At 33.3% G+C, this 24,020-nt stretch overlaps 1 protein-coding gene across 2 annotated transcripts; it reads right to left on the bottom strand.

The window, feature by feature from the left end:
• Nucleotides 1–981: 981 nt before the first annotated feature.
• Nucleotides 982–23,381, bottom strand: LOC123692108 (delta-sarcoglycan-like). 2 transcript variants are annotated; one of them, XM_045636751.1, is made up of 7 exons: nucleotides 23,193–23,381; nucleotides 21,678–21,995; nucleotides 5,098–5,323; nucleotides 4,746–4,935; nucleotides 4,365–4,557; nucleotides 3,608–3,731; nucleotides 982–2,547 (listed from the first exon to the last, which is right to left on the bottom strand). In XM_045636751.1, exons 2-7 carry the CDS (start codon nucleotides 21,758–21,760, stop codon nucleotides 2,353–2,355), a joined length of 1,011 nt encoding a protein of 336 aa, XP_045492707.1. In that variant the 5' UTR covers nucleotides 21,761–21,995; nucleotides 23,193–23,381; the 3' UTR covers nucleotides 982–2,352. The 2 variants fall into 2 exon arrangements, with proteins under 2 accessions (XP_045492707.1, XP_045492708.1); XM_045636752.1 differs by lacking the exons at nucleotides 21,678–21,995; nucleotides 23,193–23,381 and adding an exon at nucleotides 6,052–6,136.
• Between the last annotated feature and the right edge of the window lie 639 nt (nucleotides 23,382–24,020).

Below are 24,020 nucleotides of genomic sequence, written 5' to 3'. Positions count from 1 at the left end.
TATTAACTTGCCCGCACGGTTAATTGTGTTTTACGAGCGAGATAACGCACCTTTAATGGGGTTAAATGAATATAATAGGGCGGTAGCGCTTCTTCATTAAAGACGTTTTTGCAGTCCTTTCTACAATTAGCGTACGCGCCCTAAACAAAAGGAGTGAATTTACCGAGGTTACTCGGCTTAAGTTATTTAAGTGCTGGCGGAACGGACGTTATTCACGTGCGAGACGCGGAGAATGCAGCTTCCTACGACGATTTATCATTAATCTTTAATTAAACTTTAGTGACTGTTCACGGCGCCTCGTACAGCTCACTTGCCAGCATATTACAATTTACATAAAATGTTTATTATTTCATTCTCATGGATGTGGTGTTTATTATCGATACGATTAGGTGGTGGTTATATAAGTATAATACGTCTGTTTATCTCTAAAATAAAAGGTATCCATTCCATGGCATAAAATAACTTAAGCACATATTTGCACTTTCATTCTATTGAATTTGCAATTTATGCAAACCAAAAACATAAATGTCAGAAGCAAGGTGGCTCAAGTAGTTCGTCAACGGAACACAGCTCTCACGTAGTAAAGCGATAAAGCATGTCAGATGACTATTAAAGATGTTCATTTAATTGCCTTTGAAATTTCGACACACGGATCCGACTAGTTTGTTAGGTCTGCGAAAACGTGCTTTAAACCAAAATTAAACGACAAAGTTTCAAGTTATTCTGAGCTTGTTTATAACACAATTAAGTACTTCTGTCGGTTTGTCGGAAAGATTCAATTATAAATTCCGGATTATTTTCTTCCTGCAAGGCGGATGGATATTCAGAGCATTAGTTTAAAGAACTGTAGTTTACAAATTAATGTTCTTTAAATTAACATTCTTAAATATTGTTGAATTTCATGCCAATACAAGTACGATAAATCAAATCACCGTGTCATGGGATATTATAATATATTTTATTTATGAGTGTAATTTATATTATATTTCTATCATATAGATATGTACAATTATATTAATAATCAACAATCTTCTCTTTTACAACAATTTTACAAATATCTACATAGAAAAAGATTCTGGCTACTGGCAACTAATAAGCTTTTGAAGCAAGCAACAAACTCGATAATTTGTTTTCTTCTAGTACTAAGAAACATAAACTTCATAAACTATATTTGGTTTTTTAATTTATAATATGAATCATATATTACAATAATCTTTACGACCCATTAACATTTGAGCTTCAAACTGAAACTTGCATAGGGTTTGAAACACAAGTGCTTTGCTTAGATAAATAATCTAATATACAGATTTGAACACAATCTACTTCTAGATTCTATCACAACACCATGTATGTATAATTGTATACATTCCTTAACATACCGAAGAAATTGCGATAATTCAGCCAATGTATTCTTAATTGCGACTCCAAAGGCACTAGTTATTAATTATATGTACCTATTCTGATACGTTTGTTGTCGTTGTATAATGATTTTATTCAAAGTTTACAGTACTAAATCACTTAGACGGTCGGGAATGCGTTTTGTATTCTCTGTGATGGGTTAACTGCCTTTGCTAATCGCAAACCTGCAACAGTGAGCAATCGTGAATCGTAAACTGAAACTACAGGCTTTAAACAATCGAACTCAGAGTCACGTTTCGCTCACCGCATCTTAAATGATTTAGTAATTAGTTAAAATTAAATTAAATTTTATTCTCTTTAAAGTAGAAGAAGATTTTAAATTTCAATAATGTTGTAAAGCTTGATGTGCTTGGGGGATGATTTTAAATAAAATTCGGAATGTCTTCGCTATCATACATTCAAAAAAGCCTTCTACTTACGTAAACCATCTCACACCTAAAGCTGTCTATACATTATATATTTAATATTTTTATACACTGTCTATCCACATATTTGCTAATAATTTGATGTAAGAAGATATTTTTATAGAATATTTGTTTATTACAACTTGTAAGCGTAATAGTTTGGCCCAAACTCTTAGCTCTAGATTTGAATAGCCCCTAAATTTACCTTGTTCTTTGTTAAAAATAACGCAACTATAACACATCAGACATTTTTTAAAGTCGCCAGAGAAGAATTCATGTCATGTCTCATGGTGATTTATTTATATTCAAAGCAGTTGATGATAATAAGTAACCTTTGAACCAAAACATTTTATTACTTTTACTCATTCATGTTTTGATTTTTTATTAAAAATAACCAATTGCTGATTATAATTAAAACATATAACAATACACAATAATAATGTACAAATAGGCACATTGATTCATGCACCCAAAATAATATGATTCTTGTTTCTCGAAGTCTTCTTACATCAATCACAAAATCAAAGCATCATCGGCATATAAGACTCTCTTCCCTCGCAGCGCAAACCCCATGAGGTGGAGCAAGGAAGAGTTTCCCGTTCGCACACGCGCACAGTTGGTAGATATTCTGATGGTGTGGGTCGTGTGAGTGTGACGCTGACGGTGGCAGTGGTAACGCTGATTTTAGCTTTGGCATATATATACTTGGCGCGTCTAGTCTTATCTGAAAGAAATTTTCTTGTTATACTATGAACAACGATTTAGGAGTTGTTTAAATGAATAATTAAAAAAATAAGCATGGCAATGAGATAAGAGTGAAGTGTTGTATCCGTACTGCATTTATACGTTATTAGTTTTTTTATTATTTTCGACGTTCGAACTAACAGTTGTTCGAACTAAGATCACCATGTACCAAAATATGTAGTACGAAGGCTGATTAGCTGTAAAACGTTATTATATCCTCAAATTATTGCAAAAATTCAACTTGACTTAGTATTTTGTAAAAATAATGTACAATATCAGATACACGATATCAAACGGCAATCTCGAATTGAACTGTATATCATTTTTATTGCGAACGAAAAGAAACAACTGTTACAATAATGTATGTTTGATAGTATACGTGTCGGGTCCCCGACTCAGCACTGACCCGTACTAGGTGGAACTACATTATGCCAAACTATGCGATGTATCATTTTATATAGAGTTATAGCCATTGTATTTTTTATATTGGAAATAAGGGAAGTTATCATTACAAGTGGTCATTGTACAGTGTACTAATTATTGATCTATGTGGAGGAAGGAAGGTGGAATTCCTCTATCGAAAAAGGGAGGATCCTCGACCAGTCCACTCGACTGGCCGGCCGGCGGCCGTGAAGGCCTAATGGATGATGTCGGAAAGTTGTATATATGTAGCTCTGTAGCGAAACATTTCGCTTGCGCGATTCAGAGCAAGGTGTCGCTACAATCTATGTTGTGTAAAGTTTTTGTTCTAAAAAGAAAGATGGCCTAAACCTCTTATATCGTCTATTTCATGCCTTTTACACATTCACCATCGATTGTGATATCCGTCATCACTCTTCCATGTTCATTTTTCGTTTACTATCCTTTTTCAAAAACAAACGGAATCTGTATAAGAGAAAAAGATATGGATAAACTGGAGCATCATACTTTCTCAATTGCTGACCTATTCGTATGTGAATTTATGTAGATGTGTAATGATTGTGATTTATTTACGTTATGAAAATAAACAGATATTATTATACAGGGTTTAAGTTGCTCACCGATCCAGCAACAGACCGCAGGCGGAACGTGGTGAGGCAGCTAGCACTAATGTCGCCGGCGCGCGACTCCAGCGCAATGTTCTGAGCTGCGTGCATCTCTAGTGAACGCGTGGGGGACTCTAGCCTGGGATATAAAATGTATAAGCGATTAATTTGAACAAAAATAACACTATAGAATGTGAAATGATAGGTATATCATTTGTAAAGAAAAACAGAATATTAAAACTCCTAATTTATCGTGTTCTGGTTAACCATTGCAACCGATATTAAAAATGAGGAGGTTCTATTTTCCACTGTATTTATATGTGCCTTAAAGGGAAATATTTTATGTTTACATAGAACCATGCTGAAATCAATAAGCATTGCATTGCTCTTTGTGTAGTGCAAGTGTACAGGTATGTATGACACGCATAATTTCAATTTATATTGCAATTGTTGGTAAAATTTGAGATATTTCGGTATTCATAACTAATATATTAATTTCATTGACGGAAAATAATAATAATAAAGCTGAACAATTCACAGAAATACGAATTTCAATTCTAAACATAGATAACGTAATGTTCGCTATTTTACCAGTATTTGGGATATTCATGAAATTATGTTTATATATTAATGAATAAATATTTAATACCGAGTTGTATATTGTGTTCCGTCCTGACCACAGAACAGATATAAAATATAGAAAGTTCCGGATTTGTATGAATATACGTGTCACCGTGGTTCTGACCTACAGAGCGAAACTTGTAGTACTCACATCAATTGCTTAGACGGTGGTGCCTTAACGAGCGGAGTTTGTACGGCGGTGTTGAAGGAGGCGCCGGCGGGGCTGGCCACGAGCAAGTTGTCTGCGCCCACCGTCACCGCGTCGTGGCCCGCGCCGAGGAGCAAGGCCCCGCGAGCGTCACGTACTTCTAACCGCCCTACATTTACTTCTAAGCGATCGTGACCTGCCGAAATCGAAATGGCTATAGTTCAAGTCTGATCAGACAGAATTTAGAGGGTGTTGTTGATTTATATTGCTATTTTCTTTACATCTGAGTTCTGTTCAAAAAATCAAGCATTCATCCCTATCAAGGATCACTAAATTCTTTCATCATTCATATTACGGTAAGTTTAAAATTTCCTTAAAACTTACTTAAAAACAGTCTACTTTGAACAATGCCATGAGCATCACGGGTAGAAACTGTAAAATTTCTCGAAGATTCGATGGAAATCGGATGGCCGCGTCGTGACTTCACGCTTGACGCAAACAACGAATCTAGCACTAGAGCTTGTCCGAGTAACTGGAGACCACCTGGCACTATTCGGAGCTGACCCATTCCTTCCTGTTATAAATAATGGAAAAAGTCATGTAAAGTTATCATGAATAAATTTATTTATGTTTTGACTTGCTAAATAGTAGATTTATCGCCTTAAACAAATCTCACCAAGAACAGTTAAGGTTTTATTCCAAGATATATAAAAAATATAAATTTAAGAATACTTACTGAATTAAAATCTAAAACTTTCAAAACCCAAAGCGTCAATGCGAGATTTATAATCATCATAAACATGAGTGCCATGACAAGAATGTAAAGGCATTTCTTCCGCCAGCCGTAAATGCCAACTTTGAATTGGCTATTATAACTGTTCCTGATCGAGTCCGCCTTTGTGTCCCGAGCCGCATTGTTGTTGAGGATTGGCTCCGGAGTGATCTTGTCGGCATAAGGAATCCTGAAAGGAAAATATTGCTTGTAAAACGATGTGACATTTCATTGCCCTCGGCTGCCCGGAAATACTGCGATTTAAATTATCACCTCCACTTAGAACGAACAATCTCTATTGTTTTTCAAACAGATACATTAAAAAATGTTTTATTTTTTTATATTGACATTTTAATAAGCCCAACAAATTACTTAGGTACGACATAAAAGCTACAATCTTCTGAACTTAGATTACAAAATAATGACCTCTTTTGTAAAGTTGTACATATTTTGTAAAGCGTAAAAAACGAATACTGCACAGCAATTTCAAAGTAACTAATAAAATATTTCAAGCACGCTGAAAACATATTGTATTGGACACAATATTTTGGAATACAACGTTTACGACGAGCGCTCTTTGAAACACATCTCTCTTGCATAAATCATAACTTTATTTCCTTTAGCTCAACAGATCGTAGCGTATTCCGCTTTATTTTGTATACAAATGTCTCAACTCTCACTAGAAAAATAAAATATGAGTGAAAAAATACAAATAAATCCAATAGAAGAATTTATGTTATGTTATTATGGACAAGTATAAATGTGTATGTCATCACGTATAATAATTATCTACTGACATCCGGATTGCGCGTTGATACAAAGAAAAACAATAAAAATAAAGTTCATTTCACTTAGGATTATGAAGCTCTCTGTTACAACACTATACTCTAACAACATACGTTTAACAAATAAACTTACAAAGGTAACATCAAACAACATTCACGCAATCAAATCAATTAAAACGTTAGTGTACATGTAGATTTATACCGATGATGCCGCGGACTGGTACCTCCATCCAGCTCTACGTCGTGTAAAATAAACATACTCTTAAAACTGGTTAGATATTGCATTCTCGGATTATAAACTGCAACACATTTGCATAGCTAAACTCTGCAATACAGAACTGTTGCGTTAAACACGAATAAAAATTGTAGTTTTATTCTACTAAGCCGTGAGCGGCATCAGTTGGGCCATGTGCCTAATATACACGAGTCACGCGATGTTGTTAGATTTAAAACAGCGATCGGTACAAAGCGTTTACCGTGCAATTTATTTAACCCTCAAATTGTCAACAAAATATTGCACATTTGGTCATTATGTAATACCCTCTAAACCAGAATTTGGACAAAAATTAGTGTATCATTTTGAATTAAAGTATTTCAATCCACACAACACATTTCAGAACAGAATACATAGTTTGCAATTGCTTCGACTACCTCAGTTTATTATGTTTTTATAAAACTACCCTCACTCTGTTATGACAAACTCCTATTCCCATTTGCCACTATCCTATCACTATATTGGGTACAATTTTTTTTATTAAATAAAATACTAACAATTAAAAAAAATTGTGTTTCACATTTGAATTACTTAGCGGTAATAATAATCAGTTGATTGACCTCTACCTCTACAATTGATACTATCTAAAATCCGATAATAAACATAAAAATACAAACCAATTGTTAGATATATTATTATAAGTAACCTATTGTTTTGAACCCACTCATTTCGAAACTGACCCCATATATTTTATATCTGTATACACGAGAAAAAGCAGCATAAAACGGCTTTTTAACTTCAAAAACCAATAAAATGCACTTTCATATTCATGGATTGACTTTATACTCTTGTTAATTCGGAATTTTAACGATGCTTTTTATAAAATATTGGACTCGTCTGACGAAAAAAACATTCAATGCATTTCGTACATGCGGCATAGATAACCTTGTAAATCTATGGCAACATTCTCATGTGAGATATTATTACGGACATATTTTGTGCTAAACTCTCAGTAAAATAGTAGTAATAGTTGAGACCAAGTTGAGACCTGTCATAAGTAAAATCAAAATTAGTGAGTTCGTAAATAATATTTTTTAATTAAAAAAACACTGCCAATATATTAACAAACAAAAATATGAACGGTAAAAAATATTATGAAAGTTATTTGTTCATTCCGTGTACCTTAAATATCTAATCTAAACATTGAACAACATAAACCTGACTTTTTGAACAATATCCAAGAGCGTTATTTCAAGACGTAAAGTAATATTTAAAAAGACATTTGTAGTGAACTGGATAGCGTCAGCAGGAGCTATAAATTTACAAGGATTGGGGAGCGACAGGAGCATTGTACAGTGAAAAATTCTAGCACGCGTTCTCACCGCAACATGCAAGGATATTGTCCACCTTGCCCACTATTCAACCTGACAACGTTCGTACATAGATGACAATCATTTAAAAATGTTACCATACAAAAAATTCAAATACCCACATACTCTAATTGCATTGCATAGAATATAGCAGCCAGGTTTTTATAATATTTACTAGCGGTCCGCCCCGGCTTCGCCCGTGGTACCTACATGTTTAAACTATCCTATCTCTCAAGTTGGATCGAACTGCACATGGTGTGCGAATTTTATTATAATCGGTTAAGTGGTTTAGGTTTATTATAATCACTTAAGATTTGCAGACGACATAGTTTTGTTTTCCGAAACTGGCTCTCAGCTACAGCGCATGATCGAATCATTGCATCTAGCTAGTATTAAAGTGGGATTGGAGATGAATCTTACCAAGACCATGATAATGACAAACAGCAGGAGAAGACCAATAACTATAAATGAAATGCCACTGGACTATACCGATAAATACATATACCTAGGGAAGAGAATAAGTTTTGATAGGAAAAACAACGAATCGGAAGTTGAGAGAAGAGTACAACAGACTTGGAATAAATATTGGAGCATGAAAGAAATTTTTAAAAGTAACCTTCCTACATTCTTAAAAAGAAAAGTTATGAACTCAAGCCTTCTACCATGTTTGACGTACGGATGCCAGACCTGGAAGTTCACCTCGAACCTAAAAAAGAAAGTCACAACATGTCAACGACGACTAGAGCGAAGCATGCTTAATATAAAGAAAATAGACAAAGTACGACATACAAAAATAAGGTCAATAACCAAAGCCACCAACGCCTTAAACTATGCACAAAAACTCAAGTGGAAATGGGCTGGACATGTTGCGAGGCTTGAGGACGAGAGATGGACCACGAAAGTAACTTTTTGGAAAGGTCCGATAGGTAAAAGGAATAGAGGAAGACCAGTGACTCGTTGGGAAGACGAGATCATACGGACTGCCGGTCCAAACTGGAAAATGATTGCACAAGACAGAGAAACTTGGGCATCTTTGGAGGAGGCCTTTACCCAATATGGGGTTTCTACAGACAATGTATAATGAAAATATAAGTATAAATATGTACATAATTATATAACATACAGTAAAAATTGTATTTAAATAACAAATGAACGGCTATACTTACTACATAATATAATACAACACAACTTACTTTTTTAAATGTATAAATTTATGAACTAAATGTAACTAGGTATATCATAGATAAAAAAAAAAATGTTTTTTAAATAATTGAAACTTGTAAAAATGCTTAAGTAGAAAATAAAAGGTTTTTTATTTTTATTTTTTTAAGTGGTTTAGGAGTCCATTGAGGACAAACATTGTGACACGAGATTTATATATATTAAGATATTACAAAATGATAAAAAATATCAATAAATACAGCAGTTTCATTCGACTGTTTCCATATTTTTATGAGTTCACACTCCATTGATAATATCATTTTTACGATGTAATTAAAATCGAATATAACCATCAGAACTGGTTAAGGCCACGGAAGTCATCAATGTTATTCTATAAATGGGTGTAAAATAATAATCGTAGTAAACAAGTTTGATAAAAATTGAAAGAAAAACGTTCAGGAAAGGCACTTGAGCCCGCTGTACTCTGTTTATCTCCCGGGCCAGGCTCGCAACACGTTTGGGGGTTTTACGTGGCATTAGAAATCAATTACAAGAATATCTCCTCGCCGCCCACACATCTTGGTCTTTTATATATTTTTAAATATATTCGTGGTCAAAATATTTATAGTATATTGATTTACGATCACCTTAAATTGTATTAAAAAATTCTCCTTTTTATAATTATATTGTGAGACTTATGAACCTAGTTACCTATGTAGAAAGTTTGCAATTTAATTTTTATTTGATTTTTATTTATTACTTTATTTTATTTTGATTTTTATTTGAAGTTGAATGTATGGGAAATACTCCTGAAATAAATCAATTTTATTTATTTTATTTTATGAATTAATTGAAGTAAATCCATACTAATATTATAAATGCGAAAGTAACTCTGTCTGTCTGTCTGTCTGTTACTCAATCACGCCTAAACTATTGAACCAATTTGCATGAAATTTGGTATGGAGATATTTTGATACCCGAGAATGGACATAGGCTACTTTTTATTGCGAAATATGTACCACGGGCGAAGCCGGGGCGGACAACTAGTTTAAAATAAAAATTAAATCTTATTTTTTTTAATTTAGGTTTTTTTTTAATTTAACCATAACAAAAGAAGCTTTAGGTCATGTATGTTGTTGTTGAATATTTATATGTCAAACAAATTTTAAAGTTTCTCCATTATTATAAATGAGTCGATTTTCTTATATTATTATTACATAATAGGTATACTGCAACGGTATTGTAAATAATACATAAGTTTCTATCATAATACATAAGTTTCTATCACTAAAATTAGCGTATAAAAAAAGATGTACATACATAATTGACTATTTATGAAATAAAATAATTTAATATAATTTCAAAATGAAAATTTATCATAGTTAAAAAAACACATGAAATAAATTTGGTTAACTTTTATCACGTAACACATAGGTAAGTAAGTACATAAAAATCCTGGCAAGCTCAGTTGTACATCAACAATAAAATGTATTGAGTACAATGTATATAATTGAGATAAAAGGTATAAATGGGGTGAATCTAATAAATTTTCTGCGCGGAAGCGTAAACGATGTACGTATTCAGGCACGTAGCATCGTCTCGTAGTCCGTAGTCCGTAGCTCGTAGCTCGTAGCAAGGAGGGCGCGTGCCGCAAATGAGGCATATTAATCATCTCCATCAGGCCAACTCGACTTCTGAGCTTCCCCCGCTTCTAGATACGCCTTAATAGGACAAGCGATTCCTTTTACCGAAATGATATTTTGTCGGATTTATTTTCCCCGCTACAATATTATTGCATTGCATATTTTATATCACTACAATAATTTACAACCGCTCTCAAATGAGCAAAATAAAATTTTAAAAATATTTCGATCCATTCATAGTTTACAACGCTCCTCTCCAACACGCTTCTGACCCATTACAGCCCGTGACATTATATCCATTTGTTTAACATTTTTACGCTATGTACTTGCACAGCGTGAAATTACAGGCGTTTTATATGAAAAGTGAGGTAGAATAGTTGAGTAGGGAGTGCGCTAATTGAGCGTTTCACCGCGCCGCGTCGCATCGCACCGCACATCATACCTCACCGCTGGAATGTTGCGGCAGATGCACATTCGTTAGCAATATTCCGCTAACGAACCAAACTAATAGCCATTAACTTCAACAACGTAGCACTTTGCGCTATACACCGTGTATGCGAGTGCCATTATATGATTGCTGATTTGTTTACCGCTCATGAACAACACTCCAAACGTCGTACAAATTAATATTCGATCCAATGATCCGGGGTATTGAGTGCGATGTTTGAAATGAAGCGCGCGTTATATCCTTTTTGCAAATGTTAGCGTTTTCAAATATTATCTGTTGCCAATTAGTTTTATTAACATTATATAACTGTATTATTAAGAATTATTCAGCAATTGTCTAGGTCCATCATAAATCAAGTGCAATTTCATTCGTGACGAGGGACCATCGCCGCAGTAACGGATATTTAAATCAATGTACCGAACCCAATTCTCTTAGCGACCTCCATTTTGTGTTTAGCATTATTCAAACACTATTCAGTTTGAAATTCAAACGATTGCGATCATTTTTGACTATTATAATACGTTTGTTTATTTTTATTAATTTATTAAAGAAAAGAAACAGGATTTTTTTACAACATTGTCATTTATTAACTTTAAAGCTGTTGCTGTGTTCTAATGACAATATAGATTAATTAAAAATATTTAGATTAATGGGAAATAATCAGTAGATTAAATAAAACATATTTGTGAACGTGTTGAGAACATAGGCGATGCGAATTGGCTGAAAATCCAGACACTATTAGATTAGTGTTTATGGTTGCACACAATGCCTAAAGTTACTCTATTGCATGAGAACGGAACTTGAACTTTATGAACGTCTAATATTGTGTCGTTTTCCACTAAAACTGTCATATTCTTAAAGCTTATACTTTTATTAGCGTTTAGCTACTATTATGTATTCTGTGCTTTTATATTAACATATACACAAATATTAATTTAAAAATATCCTAAGCTAACATAACATAATAATTACAATTTATTTTTAGCATTACCTTAAAATAAAAGTCCATATAAGAGAACCTTCTAACTTTAAATTGTGGGAGTTAGTCGGAAAAGAAACAAGTTTATCTCGTTATGTACTTATTTGCGTAACATTTCTCGCCGACTTTAAGTCGGTTGCTAGCAAATTGCATTTGGATTAAGGCCACAGTTTACATTTGAAATTTTATGTCTGGTAATTATCATAACCCTTTTGCTTCCTCGCTGATTGCAAAAGAATAGGTTGTGTTTATATAAGAATACAATTAATTGTGTTTTTTTTATTTCTATAGTGTTTTATTTTCCATAAAATCAGATCGTTCTTTAAATACAATAGACATTTCGTTATTTGCATTAGTTTGAAAAATTACAATATTCACTACTGTAATTGTGATTATGATCCGCGCTTTGAGTCAAGATACGAGTATGTTTAAGTCCAGCTACAACATCGTTTTAGTTAGTAAGACCCTCACATAACTCTACATTTTAACGCCCCATTAATTTTAAGTACCTAATTGTATTTATTATAGGCCACCGACTTTATCTTGTTGAACACAAAATAACTGCAACCGATTCCTAACGACTTTTATTACTTTCAAACCTGAAAATATACAAGTACCAATCACCAAACAAGAATGTCAGGTCTTATCCTCATAAAAATATTGTACAGCGCATACGAGCACAATCTTCTATCACAGGCTTTGCAGCTATACCGATTGTTTATTGGCATAATAAAATAAGAGCTAAACGAGTTCACGAACGCAAGGGACGTGTAGTATTTCAATTAAGTTTCTCATAACATGTGTATGACACGAAGCGTACCTGTATAGAGAGATATGGTGCAGCGAATAGGCACAGGGCGTCATGTTCGGGTTAATACCTCGCCTGAGAGACATGTTAGGCCGGCTCAGCGAAACGTCAAAGGCAAATTGAAAATTAATTTATGCTTGCAAAATTTCATAAAGCTCTCACAAATTGTAAATCACTCAGGTGAAACTTCAAATCCCAAGCACACAGGGAAGGCGTGACCGATTACGTGTGTAACAAGTAGCCTGATACAGTTAACACAATGTTATATTAAACTTATAGCAAACTCTCACAGCCACGATGAAGCCTGAAATGTGCTGAAACTATGAGAATAGAAGTTTAAATTTTATGACAGTTTATTTTTACGTTATAAAGAGCAGAAGAGAGTACTCTATAAAGTAATTTAGTAACAAACTTAAATATTTCAATTCTAACTCTTGTTACAACATTTTAACTTCTTTGTATAATTTTCCATTCTAACGTTTTGAAAATTGTATCATTATAAAGATCTACTCTGTGGAGACAGAAGTTCGCATATTATAACAAGTTGCACATAGAAATAGTTGCGATCACAAGCGGTTAGAGGCAATGGAGCTGAACGCACTCGCGGGAGGACTCCAGAAAGAGTCGTAAATACTCCACTCACTTATAAATTAGGATCATAAAGCAGTTGCCGAAGTTTGTTAGCGTCCCGACGACCATAAAACAATGCTTACGTCTCCGAGGGATATGCTTGTCTACCCCTTTCTCGATCTTTCAATTTGCTGGAATTGTTATAATGTGACGTTATTTATACTCTTACTGCGTGGGACACATTTGCTTTGCACATTTTGTATGTTTGTACTCATGTTGTTGTTTTGGATTAACGTACGACTTGACGTGAAACTTACTCAGAATTCTAAATGCAACCAAATCAAATCAATATTGTTTAATATTAAATCATATTATAGAGGTAATATTTTTAAACATTGAATATACTTATTGAATAATATTACATAATATATTAAGTGTATGTATATTCTAATTACAGATAAACATAAATACAAATCAAATCTTTCTTTTGATTTAATTGTACCAAATTTTAGGAGCATCAGAAATAAAGGGTCAATAATGAAATTCGAATTTAATTTAACAGCCACTGACATTTATAAAAGGCCAGAACATAATTGCATTACGAATTAATGAGACGTGTTTAAACTTCTCTCGGTATTCCATTGATTAACGCCTGATAAATTTAAATTGCTAGTTTTTTAAAAGGTAATTTTACATTCTCTTTATAAATATATTCGTATAGTATAGATAAAAACATTCGTTTGTAATGTGCAATTATTAAGTTCAAGATTGTCGTTGGAGCGCATAATAACTATAATGGTAATTGAGAGAATTGGGCAAATAACGATTAAGTAATGTAAATGAGACAACATCATGAAAACGAAAGCTTTAAGACTGTAATATAGTCGTCGTGAAGCAAAATTGGTGCCAAAATAAATTTGAGTTAAATTTTTGATACAAAAATACTAAAAGAGCTGAAAGCGGCAACAAATAGGAAATCAATGACACTTCATCACTTGCGTCGCACATGTGTGAGTTAAAGTGATCGTGGCGAGATCGTGAAATCGTATGGAAGTAATGCGGAGGCGAGTTGCAGACACTTTACTTACAGCACTTGAAGTTTGTTCAAAAGTTGCCCCGGCCGACTCATAAAGTCAGCAACGACAACTTAACTCACTTTTGCTCGTCTAGCTCAGCGCGGCTATGCACTGATTTTGAATGTACAACTTTATTATTTTCTTAGCTAACACTCTATTTGTAATGCTGATAGATTTTTAATGTTATTTTTATTTATTACTTTGAAATCGCGCCTTCACGCAGTAATAACTATTGTAACTATATATATATATGTATTTGTGGTAATGTGAGATTGTTTCACTATTAAAAATTAATACTTGTTTATTTAACTCAAAAGTGATGATAGTCAGGAATAAAAATTACAAACGCGCAGGACCAAATATTTTAACTTCGGGCCGCTAAATTATTAAACTAATTTTTATTTGTTTAAGATCCAGGTTATTTAGAGAACAGCAGACAAAAACTCAAATAAATGATCTGAATCTTGCAATATAACAAATTCCACCCAAAGCATAATTTTCTCTTTAAAATCTCAGCCTGTATTATATTTAATGTAGGATCTAGGACATACATCAACACCGCCTTACTAGAATCTCAGATCACAGAGGAAGGTGCGTGTAAATTATTCAGCCGGTACGAGGTTGCTCCCGCGAGCTTCGGATGGAATACTAACATCTGATCTGATTGCGCACGATAAATCTGCTTCAATCACTACTTTTATTCGGAAAACATTATTTTAGAGATAATCGGCTTTAATTTTGACTGTGGGTTTTGTAGTAAATACGCCAAGTTAGATTCAGACTTGTTAGTATTGTTTTTGGTTAAAGCGTATTTACACTGAAGACGGTAGTTCGCTACAATGACATACTATTAATTATGTTATGTTTTTATTTCGTTCTTCATAGTTCACAAGTTACGTCAATATGATGGCGAATAACAATATCGGATATCGTTCACATCAACGATATCTAAAAATTCTGACTAATGTGATAAATTAGTCAATCATCTTATTTCATGACGAAAAATGTTGCCCTTAGGTACAGATCTTATATCTACCATTCATCCGAATAATCGCTATATTTTGCGTATCATTTCATACATGTTAATTTGTTTATGTAATGTAATTAGTAAAATAAAGCTTTGTTTGCCTTAAAATGTTAAATTTACAATATTAACTGTGTTCTTTCCGTATTAAGCAAAATAAACATAAAAGGTCAACAAAAATCACATCCAACCATAAAGGCTTAATGATAACACAAAACAATAAACAATTGCTGTTATTACCCTCGGTTGGAATAGAGTCGAAATATACTGAACAATACTACGTTTGTTTCATACATAACAGAGGAAAAACGGCTAACAAAAATAAGGTGAATTATTATCTCGCTACGAACTGAAACGAATGTCCACATCGCACAACTATATTCAGATCAGCTTGGTTGGACATATCGCGGAAAACTATTACCATCCGTAGTAACTAAATCAACTGAATCTGTAGCTTAGCGTAGATATTTTAGGTACTGCAGGTCTTCAGGACATCTGCAGTACTGTTCTTTCTCTTTGGCTTTTCATAAATTATGCATTTTGAAACATTTCAAATAGTGTTTAGAGATATGCCGAAAAGCTGACCAAGCCTCAAATATTCAATTTCAACTCCGTTAGTGCTGAAGACGTATTATTTATATGAAAACTCAAATAAAGAAGGTGTTTAGGTAAAAGTGAAGAAAAGGACTTTTTTAAGAAATAAATGTCTTAAACCGTAAAAGGAATTGTTAATCATTTTATAATAGTTTCGCGTTGTGAATGAACAAACAAGCCACAGTTGTGAGTATGTACGTGACATGCAGTATAAATTGCGGGCACGGTAGGTCCGAAATCAACTAGCGCTGTCAACTGAATCGAATAATTTTATACCTCATCGACAGTGCACTCATTAATTATTTGAAGGAAACATGAATCCTGGGCCGAATGGATGGTTGGTCAATGGTCATGTGAGCTTTACAAATCAGGATACGATAGTAGTAAGTGCATAGTTGCAAAATTTTTGAGAACCTATGTAAATTATCTGCTAGTTTTAAAATCATATAGCCAAATCAGAAGTTTTACTATTTAATTCACATAAAATAATTGTTATTATCATTCAAATAAACACAACATCGACACTTTTTTTAAATGACCATTTGAATTCTGATTTTAGTATTTAGAATAACGTGCGAACAGTTTTAACCAAATAAATCAATGCATTTAGTTTTCAAATAATCAAATTAACCACCATTGGAATGATTTCAGTGATTCAAAATATTTTAATTGACAAACAGGGCCGGAAAATAGCGCTTAAATTCTGCTGACATTTGCTGAACTGCGCTGCAATGAATAAATATCACATCAGAACAACAACGAAATTCTCTCCCTCGTTCTATTTTCTACCCGTAGACACGCGTCGCTATTCAATTACTATCGGACTAACGCCTAATGATAACAATACACAAACTCAATTAACTATAATTTTATTAGAATGTATAAATAATTTTTTACTTTTTATCGCAATTGCATTATATCAAAAGATAAAAATGTTTTATGCTTCGAATCATAAATGCTTTTGTTATAATATGAAATCTATCTTCTATTGTACAAAAGGATGTGACGTTATTTGCGTGTCTGTTCATAATTATCACAGAAGGTATCACGTAGCTTGAACAACTTCCATTCAAGGTTTAATAAAGAAAATTGTTAGCTTTACTGAAACTTTATAAAATTGTATTAGTTGAAATTGATCCCTAATGTAGTTCGGGTAACTCTTCGATCATTAACCTATATCTTATAAAATCGATACTCAGTAATATAATTTACAGGTAGTAACAATTTTATCGTTTGTGTAAAAGTGTTGTATGTGAACAAAACATAAAATTTACATAGGGGAGCGGGGGGCACGTTGTTACAATTTTTAGATAATTATTAATATTACAAAAGCTATCAAATAATGTATACATTTTATTGCTTTTATCATTAGTATGTCTATTCAGCTAGTAGAATAGCACTGGAAAAATATTAAAATTAACGTAATTTTTCTCATAATAAAGAATTATTGAAATAAGTCGATTGGAACAACTTACCCCTGACTTGGGGCTAGTTGTTACAGCTTCGGGGTACGATGTTACAGTAGGTAAATAAACAAAATGAACAATAATAAATCACTTATTTTTTATTATTTCAAAACGTTATGAATAAAAGAGACTATTTTTAACGGTCGTATAACATTTATAAGCAATTATAATATCTATATCGTAATTTTCCAACTTTTTAACAGTAATAATCACATAACTTTGGGAGGAACTTTCTTCAATCTTATATAAAACACTTTTTCATTACTGAATTAGAAAACTTCAGTAAATACTAACATATTGTAATAAATTATTTATACTTTTTTAACTTGGCACTTCAGTCAAACTAAAATCTACTAGGTAGGTACTACATTTTGCTTTCTTTACGAATGCTCGTTTTATTCTGCAGTACTTCTGCCGCAGCAGATTCATAAACTTCTTGACTAGTTGTACCTCTTTCCGCTTTTCTTTTATAGTTTCTCATTCTAAAAAAAACATTGAGTATTTAGAATTAAAAAAGAATTGAAAGATGAACCATTGTTTTAAAAAGCAAGAATGCGCCCGTCGGAACGAAAGCTTCAATTTCTTTCCATTTATTCTAATTTTTAAGTACAGCGTAGTCATTTCTAAAATATGATACTCAATGAGATGAACGATAATACAAGGTCTGAGGCAAGTCTTTACATGTAACAACCTACCCCGAAAAATTGTAACAACCTGCCCCATGGTATGTTTTTTAATTAAAATTAAAGCCGCCATTAATGGATATCAATAGCAGAATAAAACGCTATTACAAATTAAAACTTGATACATTATGAACGTTCGAGGTGAAAAAAATTTAGAGAATAACAAATATAGACAGCAGGAATCAAAAATTTCGTAAAAGATTTTGTTACTTTCTTGATGGAAATCGAGACACGTGCACATAACCTAACAGTTTGCCGCTCGGCGGGTCACTGATTGTTTTTTTGCAACGCACGATGTTATAACGAAACAAATGAGTCCACTTACGTCTACCAAAGAGTTAAAAATCCCGGTAAAAAATGCGTGTAACTTCTTACCCCTGTAACAACAAGCCCCCCGCTCCCCTATAACTTATTTTGTAGGGTAGGTGAGTCGGCTCGTAAATCTCGCGACAAGGGGATTTCTGTTTGTGAAGTTTCTTTTTTATTTCCACTTTATCTGTAATGCAAAGGCCTGTGAATACTCCGGCGCAACTCGGAAACCCGCTTAACTTCAATAAATCAATTTGTACACTTACCCATACTTATACACTCAGAGCCGAGTTTGGAACGTGTTGAGAGAGTCTGAATGAAAATGTTAAAATTGCTTTTCTACATTAAATTTGTACATACTATTCGAATTCGACTAATGTTTTGCGCTTCCATACACAATTATGTGTGGTTTAGTAAATTGTCCCTCGATTCTCGATTCTCATTAAACATAATAATATTATGTTATGATTAAAAAAAAATTAAACTTGAATTTAAATATTATAAATAATTCATAATTGGAGACTTAGAAGACAGACGTATTAAATTTGGTTGAATCAAGATACATAAAACGTATGAATACCACCACGACTTACCGTTTATTTAATAACCCGAAACAAACACACTTAAATGTAGATAACCCACGTCTTACTGACGTGTCCATTTTGCATCACAAAGTTAGATGGGACTGTCGTTCTATTTTAAACACGATAACGCCAACTTTCCAGTCTCGAAATGTGAATACCTTGTTGCGAAAATGTGACTAACGGAAACTGTGCAAGTAACTCGGCTGTCCTTCCGTGACACACATTCAACTTTCGCCCGCCTCTCGCACCTCGCCACCCCGCCGCGGCCGTGTGGACCGCGGTACCATTTCTATTCAAATTTGGTTGTACACCTCAATTTTTATATTGGGATGTGATAGAATTATTGTAACGGTAAACTTGTTTGCACTTCCGTAAGTTTTATTCACTAAACGCTTTATATAGGACTTGAGTATGAATCAGCCTGTACCTAGCATTGGCATTGGCTGCATGTAATATTTTATTAACATTGTTTAAACTTTATATCCAGTTTACACAACTAAACGAGATCCAGACTATTTCTTATAATAAAAATCTAATTACTTGTTTATTATATATTACTATTTCAAAATTATTTATTACTAGCGGTCCGCGGTTCTTTCTCAGGGTCTAAAGATTGTCTGTGCTAAATTTCATCAAAATCGGTTGAGAGGTTTATACGTGAAAACCATACATACATACATGATTACAAACTTTTCCTCTTTATAATATTAGTATAGATTTTTGTATCTATTAAACGTAACCGGAACTTAAATATTATCTCCTGTTTATTTGGACACGAATTAAATGTTTGATTGTGTCACATTTTATTACTATTGTCGTCTTAACGTTACTATGTAACACATTCGAATATATAATCAATGTGAAAATTTAGTTGTAACTGTTGTTAGAGTTTCATTATGTTTGAGTTTCAAGCTCCAGAATCTAAAGCATACGTGTACCTTTGCTAAGTACTTTTCCATTGAATGTTGTAATTGTATTTAGTTTTACAATGTACTAGAGTAGATTTATTTATGAGAATTTATTATAATAAGCTGTTTCCTCTTTTACATGAAGGCTCTACATGAAATACCTTCGATTTAATTGTATTAATTAAAGGAAAATATTTTGCAAATGTTTGTATCTTTCTTTGAAGTGGGAGTCGAGCATGCTTCGGCACGAATTGGGCCACGCTCGCACCGGGGAAGGTACCACACCCTCACAGAATATCGGCGCCATAGTGACAGTTTACTGTCGCGTTCCGTACGGTGAGTGAGGGGTCCGGAGGCCCACATCCCTTCCCATCCCCTACCCATCCTCTCCTTCCCTATCCTCATTCCCTCCCATCCTCGCCCCCTTCTCCCTAAATCCTTCCAAATCCCTTTGAGGATAGCAACACATCCACTTCCCAGTGGAGTGGATGTTAATGGGTGGCGTGTATCGCTTAACACCAGGCGACGCGTCTGCTCGGTTGCTATCCTATAGCATTAAAAAAAAAAAAAAAAAAAAAAAATCTTTGAACAATACTGAACTACTTTCACAACAGGACTGACTGAGCAAAAAAGGGCAGTTATTCCTGACGTATGTTAATGTAGCTGTCACCGCTAGTACGGTGAACGATATGATTTATACTACTGTCACAATAAAACCGTACTAACTACTCGTACTTGTGAAATACGGACGAAAAACTTTTTTTGATGTCGCCGACGTAATAACGCATGTATCTACAGGTATCTGTGTTTGTTTGTTTGTATAGAGCAAAAAAATGTCAAAGTTTCAATAATTACTTAAATGTAGATAATCCATAGCGATATGTAGTGTAATAGTAAAATAATAAATACGAGGATCTCTATAAAACTGCGCATATTATTTATTTCTGGACAATGTTAATTAATTAATTAATTAATTAATTTTTAACTCTTTCGGTCCGTGAGTTCGCCTATGTTGTCTAAAATTTTAAATACAAAACCTTTCTCAAGAACTACGTTATCCTTCACAGTTGAACTGAAAATCGGTAGAGTAGTTTTTTTATGTGTTTCGAACAAAGAGACGGACAGATAGGCATTTGACTATATTTTATTATCTAGTGATATATTATTGAAGTCAAAAAATTTCTAAGTCGGTATTAGAAGGAATTTAGAACAATAAATATTTCGAAAACTAAGTTCAACTTGACAGTTAATCATGAAAAGTAATATGATTTTGGTTATCCCCGTGTTTAGATAGCATCTATTACTTCGCAATAACAGCAAGAATAATTAATTAATTATGTTTGAGTATCACTTAATTCGTATATTATAAATTTACGCAGACAACACTAAGTTTATTGATAAAAAAATAAACACATTTAAATTAATAAAAATTGTGAAGAATAAAGAACTATTTATACGTGCGGTTGATATTCTTTCTTGTTACTCCAGTCACCAGTGTGATTATTTAATTTATTAATATTTATTTTTATGACAGAAAATACTTTCTGTGTATCATAAAAATGCCGTAAATAGATTTATTTCGCTTTCAATTATATAAAATGACATAAAAGCAACGCATAAAAATGTTTAAACGTAAAAATATATTCACATGACTAATGGAAATAAAGTTATGAAAGAAAATTAAGAGGAGCAAAACAAGAACAGCAGTCTGAAGAGAAACTCGCGGTTTAAATTAATGAAGATTACGAAATTCACGGACATTGAGTTCCACATTTCGGTGAACCTTTAACTTACTTGTTAGGCTAAATTGAGAGAAATAATAGCACTCATTTGTTAAGTTTAAATTCCCCTTCAAATCTATGGGGCGACGAATAAGAGGCAAGTAATTGATGGCATCGTTGATTAGAACATTTTGTACTCACTTTCGTCCTTTATGATCGGTGTAGACGATGTGATTTCTGGCCGCAGGTGTTTGACGATTGCGGCCTAGCGAGTGCGTGTCCATATCCTAATATTTGGGTGTCTATCGTCGGCACTTATCCATGCGGAAGGAATTAATGTGTGGGTGGTTCGACCGAACTGTTGGCACGAACACTTTCGAAGTGCCCGTTCGCGTGGAGTTAGTAAGTGCGGCTACAGAATTATGCGCCGGTCAGCCACTCGGGACGGTTAACAACTTCAGATGCTCAGCTTGTTAGAGCTGCTATTCCAACATTGTATGCACTGTTCTAACTTCTTGGCTGCAAAAGTTTCTTCTGTATCTCATTTGTTCGCTGATAGTATTGTATTTACTAGCGTTTAAGGGTGATTATATTAAATATCGAGATATATATGAAAAAACGAATTGCTCGTGTACCTACGTGCAATAATCATAAGTTCGTATCGCAGTTGTAGGCATTGCACATGAAATAATCGAAACATAGGTACCTATGTGATGTAATTTATAAATTATGAAGATTGTGGTTCTTCAATGTTTTATATTATACATATTACAATATTACCTACTTAGATTGTGGAAGTCGCATTATGCATTCTATGTATTAAATATTTATGCTCTATCATCCATATACATAGTCTATTCTACGATTGAGCCATATACTTGAAGTATAGTATATAAAGCTTTCGTAAAATTGTTCATAAGATATTATGTAAAGATATATTATTTACCTTCTGTCAGTAGGCGGGGCTTAAGATTGAGGCGGGCTTATTTTGATATCGACAAGGAGGTGGAGAAAGGTCTTTGTTTATGGATAGCCTCCCTTCATGAAACATCAAAATATTTCTATATAAATACTACCATTAAATTAAAAAATAAAACGTTAACATATTGTAAATGAGGATTGCAATTTAATCTAGTTACCAAGACTCGAATTATGTCTTAAAATATTTTCAAAGTGTTGAAATGTTTCCTCATTTCATAAATTATATTTTGCAAGACAGTGTACAAATGGGTTTAATTAACTGGGGAATGTCGAGGAAATGGCAAATATGCCGAGATCGGCCCGTGCCCGCCTGCCCGCCTGCCCGCCTGCCCGCCTGCCGCCCGCGCTAAATACGATTTACATTTTACTCCCATTTATTTATTATAGGATAAAGTACCACGAATTCTTTATGATTTAACAATATCTACAGCTGTTCAACATTTCGTTTATTTTAATACTTTTCATTCATAAAGTTCATATAGTTCTTGTTGGCTTTCGGCTAAAATGTTATGGATCAAGTTTAGATATATCATATTTTAAACTATTTAAATTTTTGTGCTCTGGTCTTTTTAATCTTAAACATATTCCTATTTTTATTATAATAAAAATGTAAATTTGAAGTTATGTTTTAAGTAACGAATTTTTAATTTTAATTGCCATTTTTATGAATATAGAGCTCAGGTTAAATTTAAACAGATCGGGTTCAAAAATTGAAATATAAACTTAACTACTTACATAAAAGTAAGAAAAGTCACAAATTATTTTAAAATCGTGACTATCTGCATCAAGTAAAAGGAATTTATTTTTCAAACTTTAAAAACGCATAAATTTTGGCAACACTTCCTAAGTTACATAGAAACACAGGCGACAATGTTACGAAATAAGTTGCGCGTGCACGGACTGAAAGAGGTTCGTGTGCTTCAGTTCAGGGCTCGTCGCCGACTAACGTGTAGCTCTGTACTGTTCAGTTATCCTGTAAAATAAATCCCACCCAACAATCTAAAATGAACTTTAATGAAAAGCAGTAGAGTTTTCTTTCCTGTAAAATTTTCAGACAAAATTTCAAACGATGAAAAGTTTAATCTAGATTTGGAATAACAACTAGAGCCTGGAAATAAATGATAATTCTTCAATAATTTTTTTGTACTTTCAGAAATTTCATTAGAAATCATTGATGGACTCTGTGTATTGGAAGTGAAGGTTGAGTTTTCAGGCTGTGTTTGCACGAGGGAGGCGGTCGTAACGCTTAAGGGGTGGTGCGTAAATTACGCGCATGCGTCTATATAACAGCTGAAATTTTCAAAGTACAAACTTTTAGAATGCATAACATTGTTATCAGCTTGTAATACGTCATTGAAATAATTTCCATTGATTAATTTGTTACAATTGTGAATAAAAAGTATTTTACCTAGTTTTAATTACCTTTTAAATGATCGAAATGATGTCGAATGAGCTTATTTGGTTAATAAAGAGAGAATTTTATGAACTTTCATAAGTTTTCCATACCTCACAGTTATGTGTTTACTTTTTAAGTTAAGATAGTCTAAGTTTTTCTTTCTTTCT

The sequence above is a fragment of the Colias croceus genome, chromosome 5 (genome assembly GCF_905220415.1).
Source record: "Colias croceus chromosome 5, ilColCroc2.1".
Lineage (NCBI taxonomy): Eukaryota > Metazoa > Arthropoda > Insecta > Lepidoptera > Pieridae > Colias > Colias croceus.
This window is presented reverse-complemented; position numbering and strand designations above follow the sequence as displayed.

Coding starts and splice junctions, on each gene's coding strand:
- LOC123692108 (XM_045636751.1), bottom strand. CDS start 21,760: ATGGACACGCACTCGCTAGGCCGCAATCGTCAAACACCTGCGGCCAGA. Junction 3,732..4,364: donor CCACCGTCTAAGCAATTGAT/GTGAGTACTACA, acceptor TTTATATCCCAG/GCTAGAGTCCCCCACGCGTT. Junction 2,548..3,607: donor TGCGGTCTGTTGCTGGATCG/GTGAGCAACTTA, acceptor AATTTCTTTCAG/ATAAGACTAGACGCGCCAAG.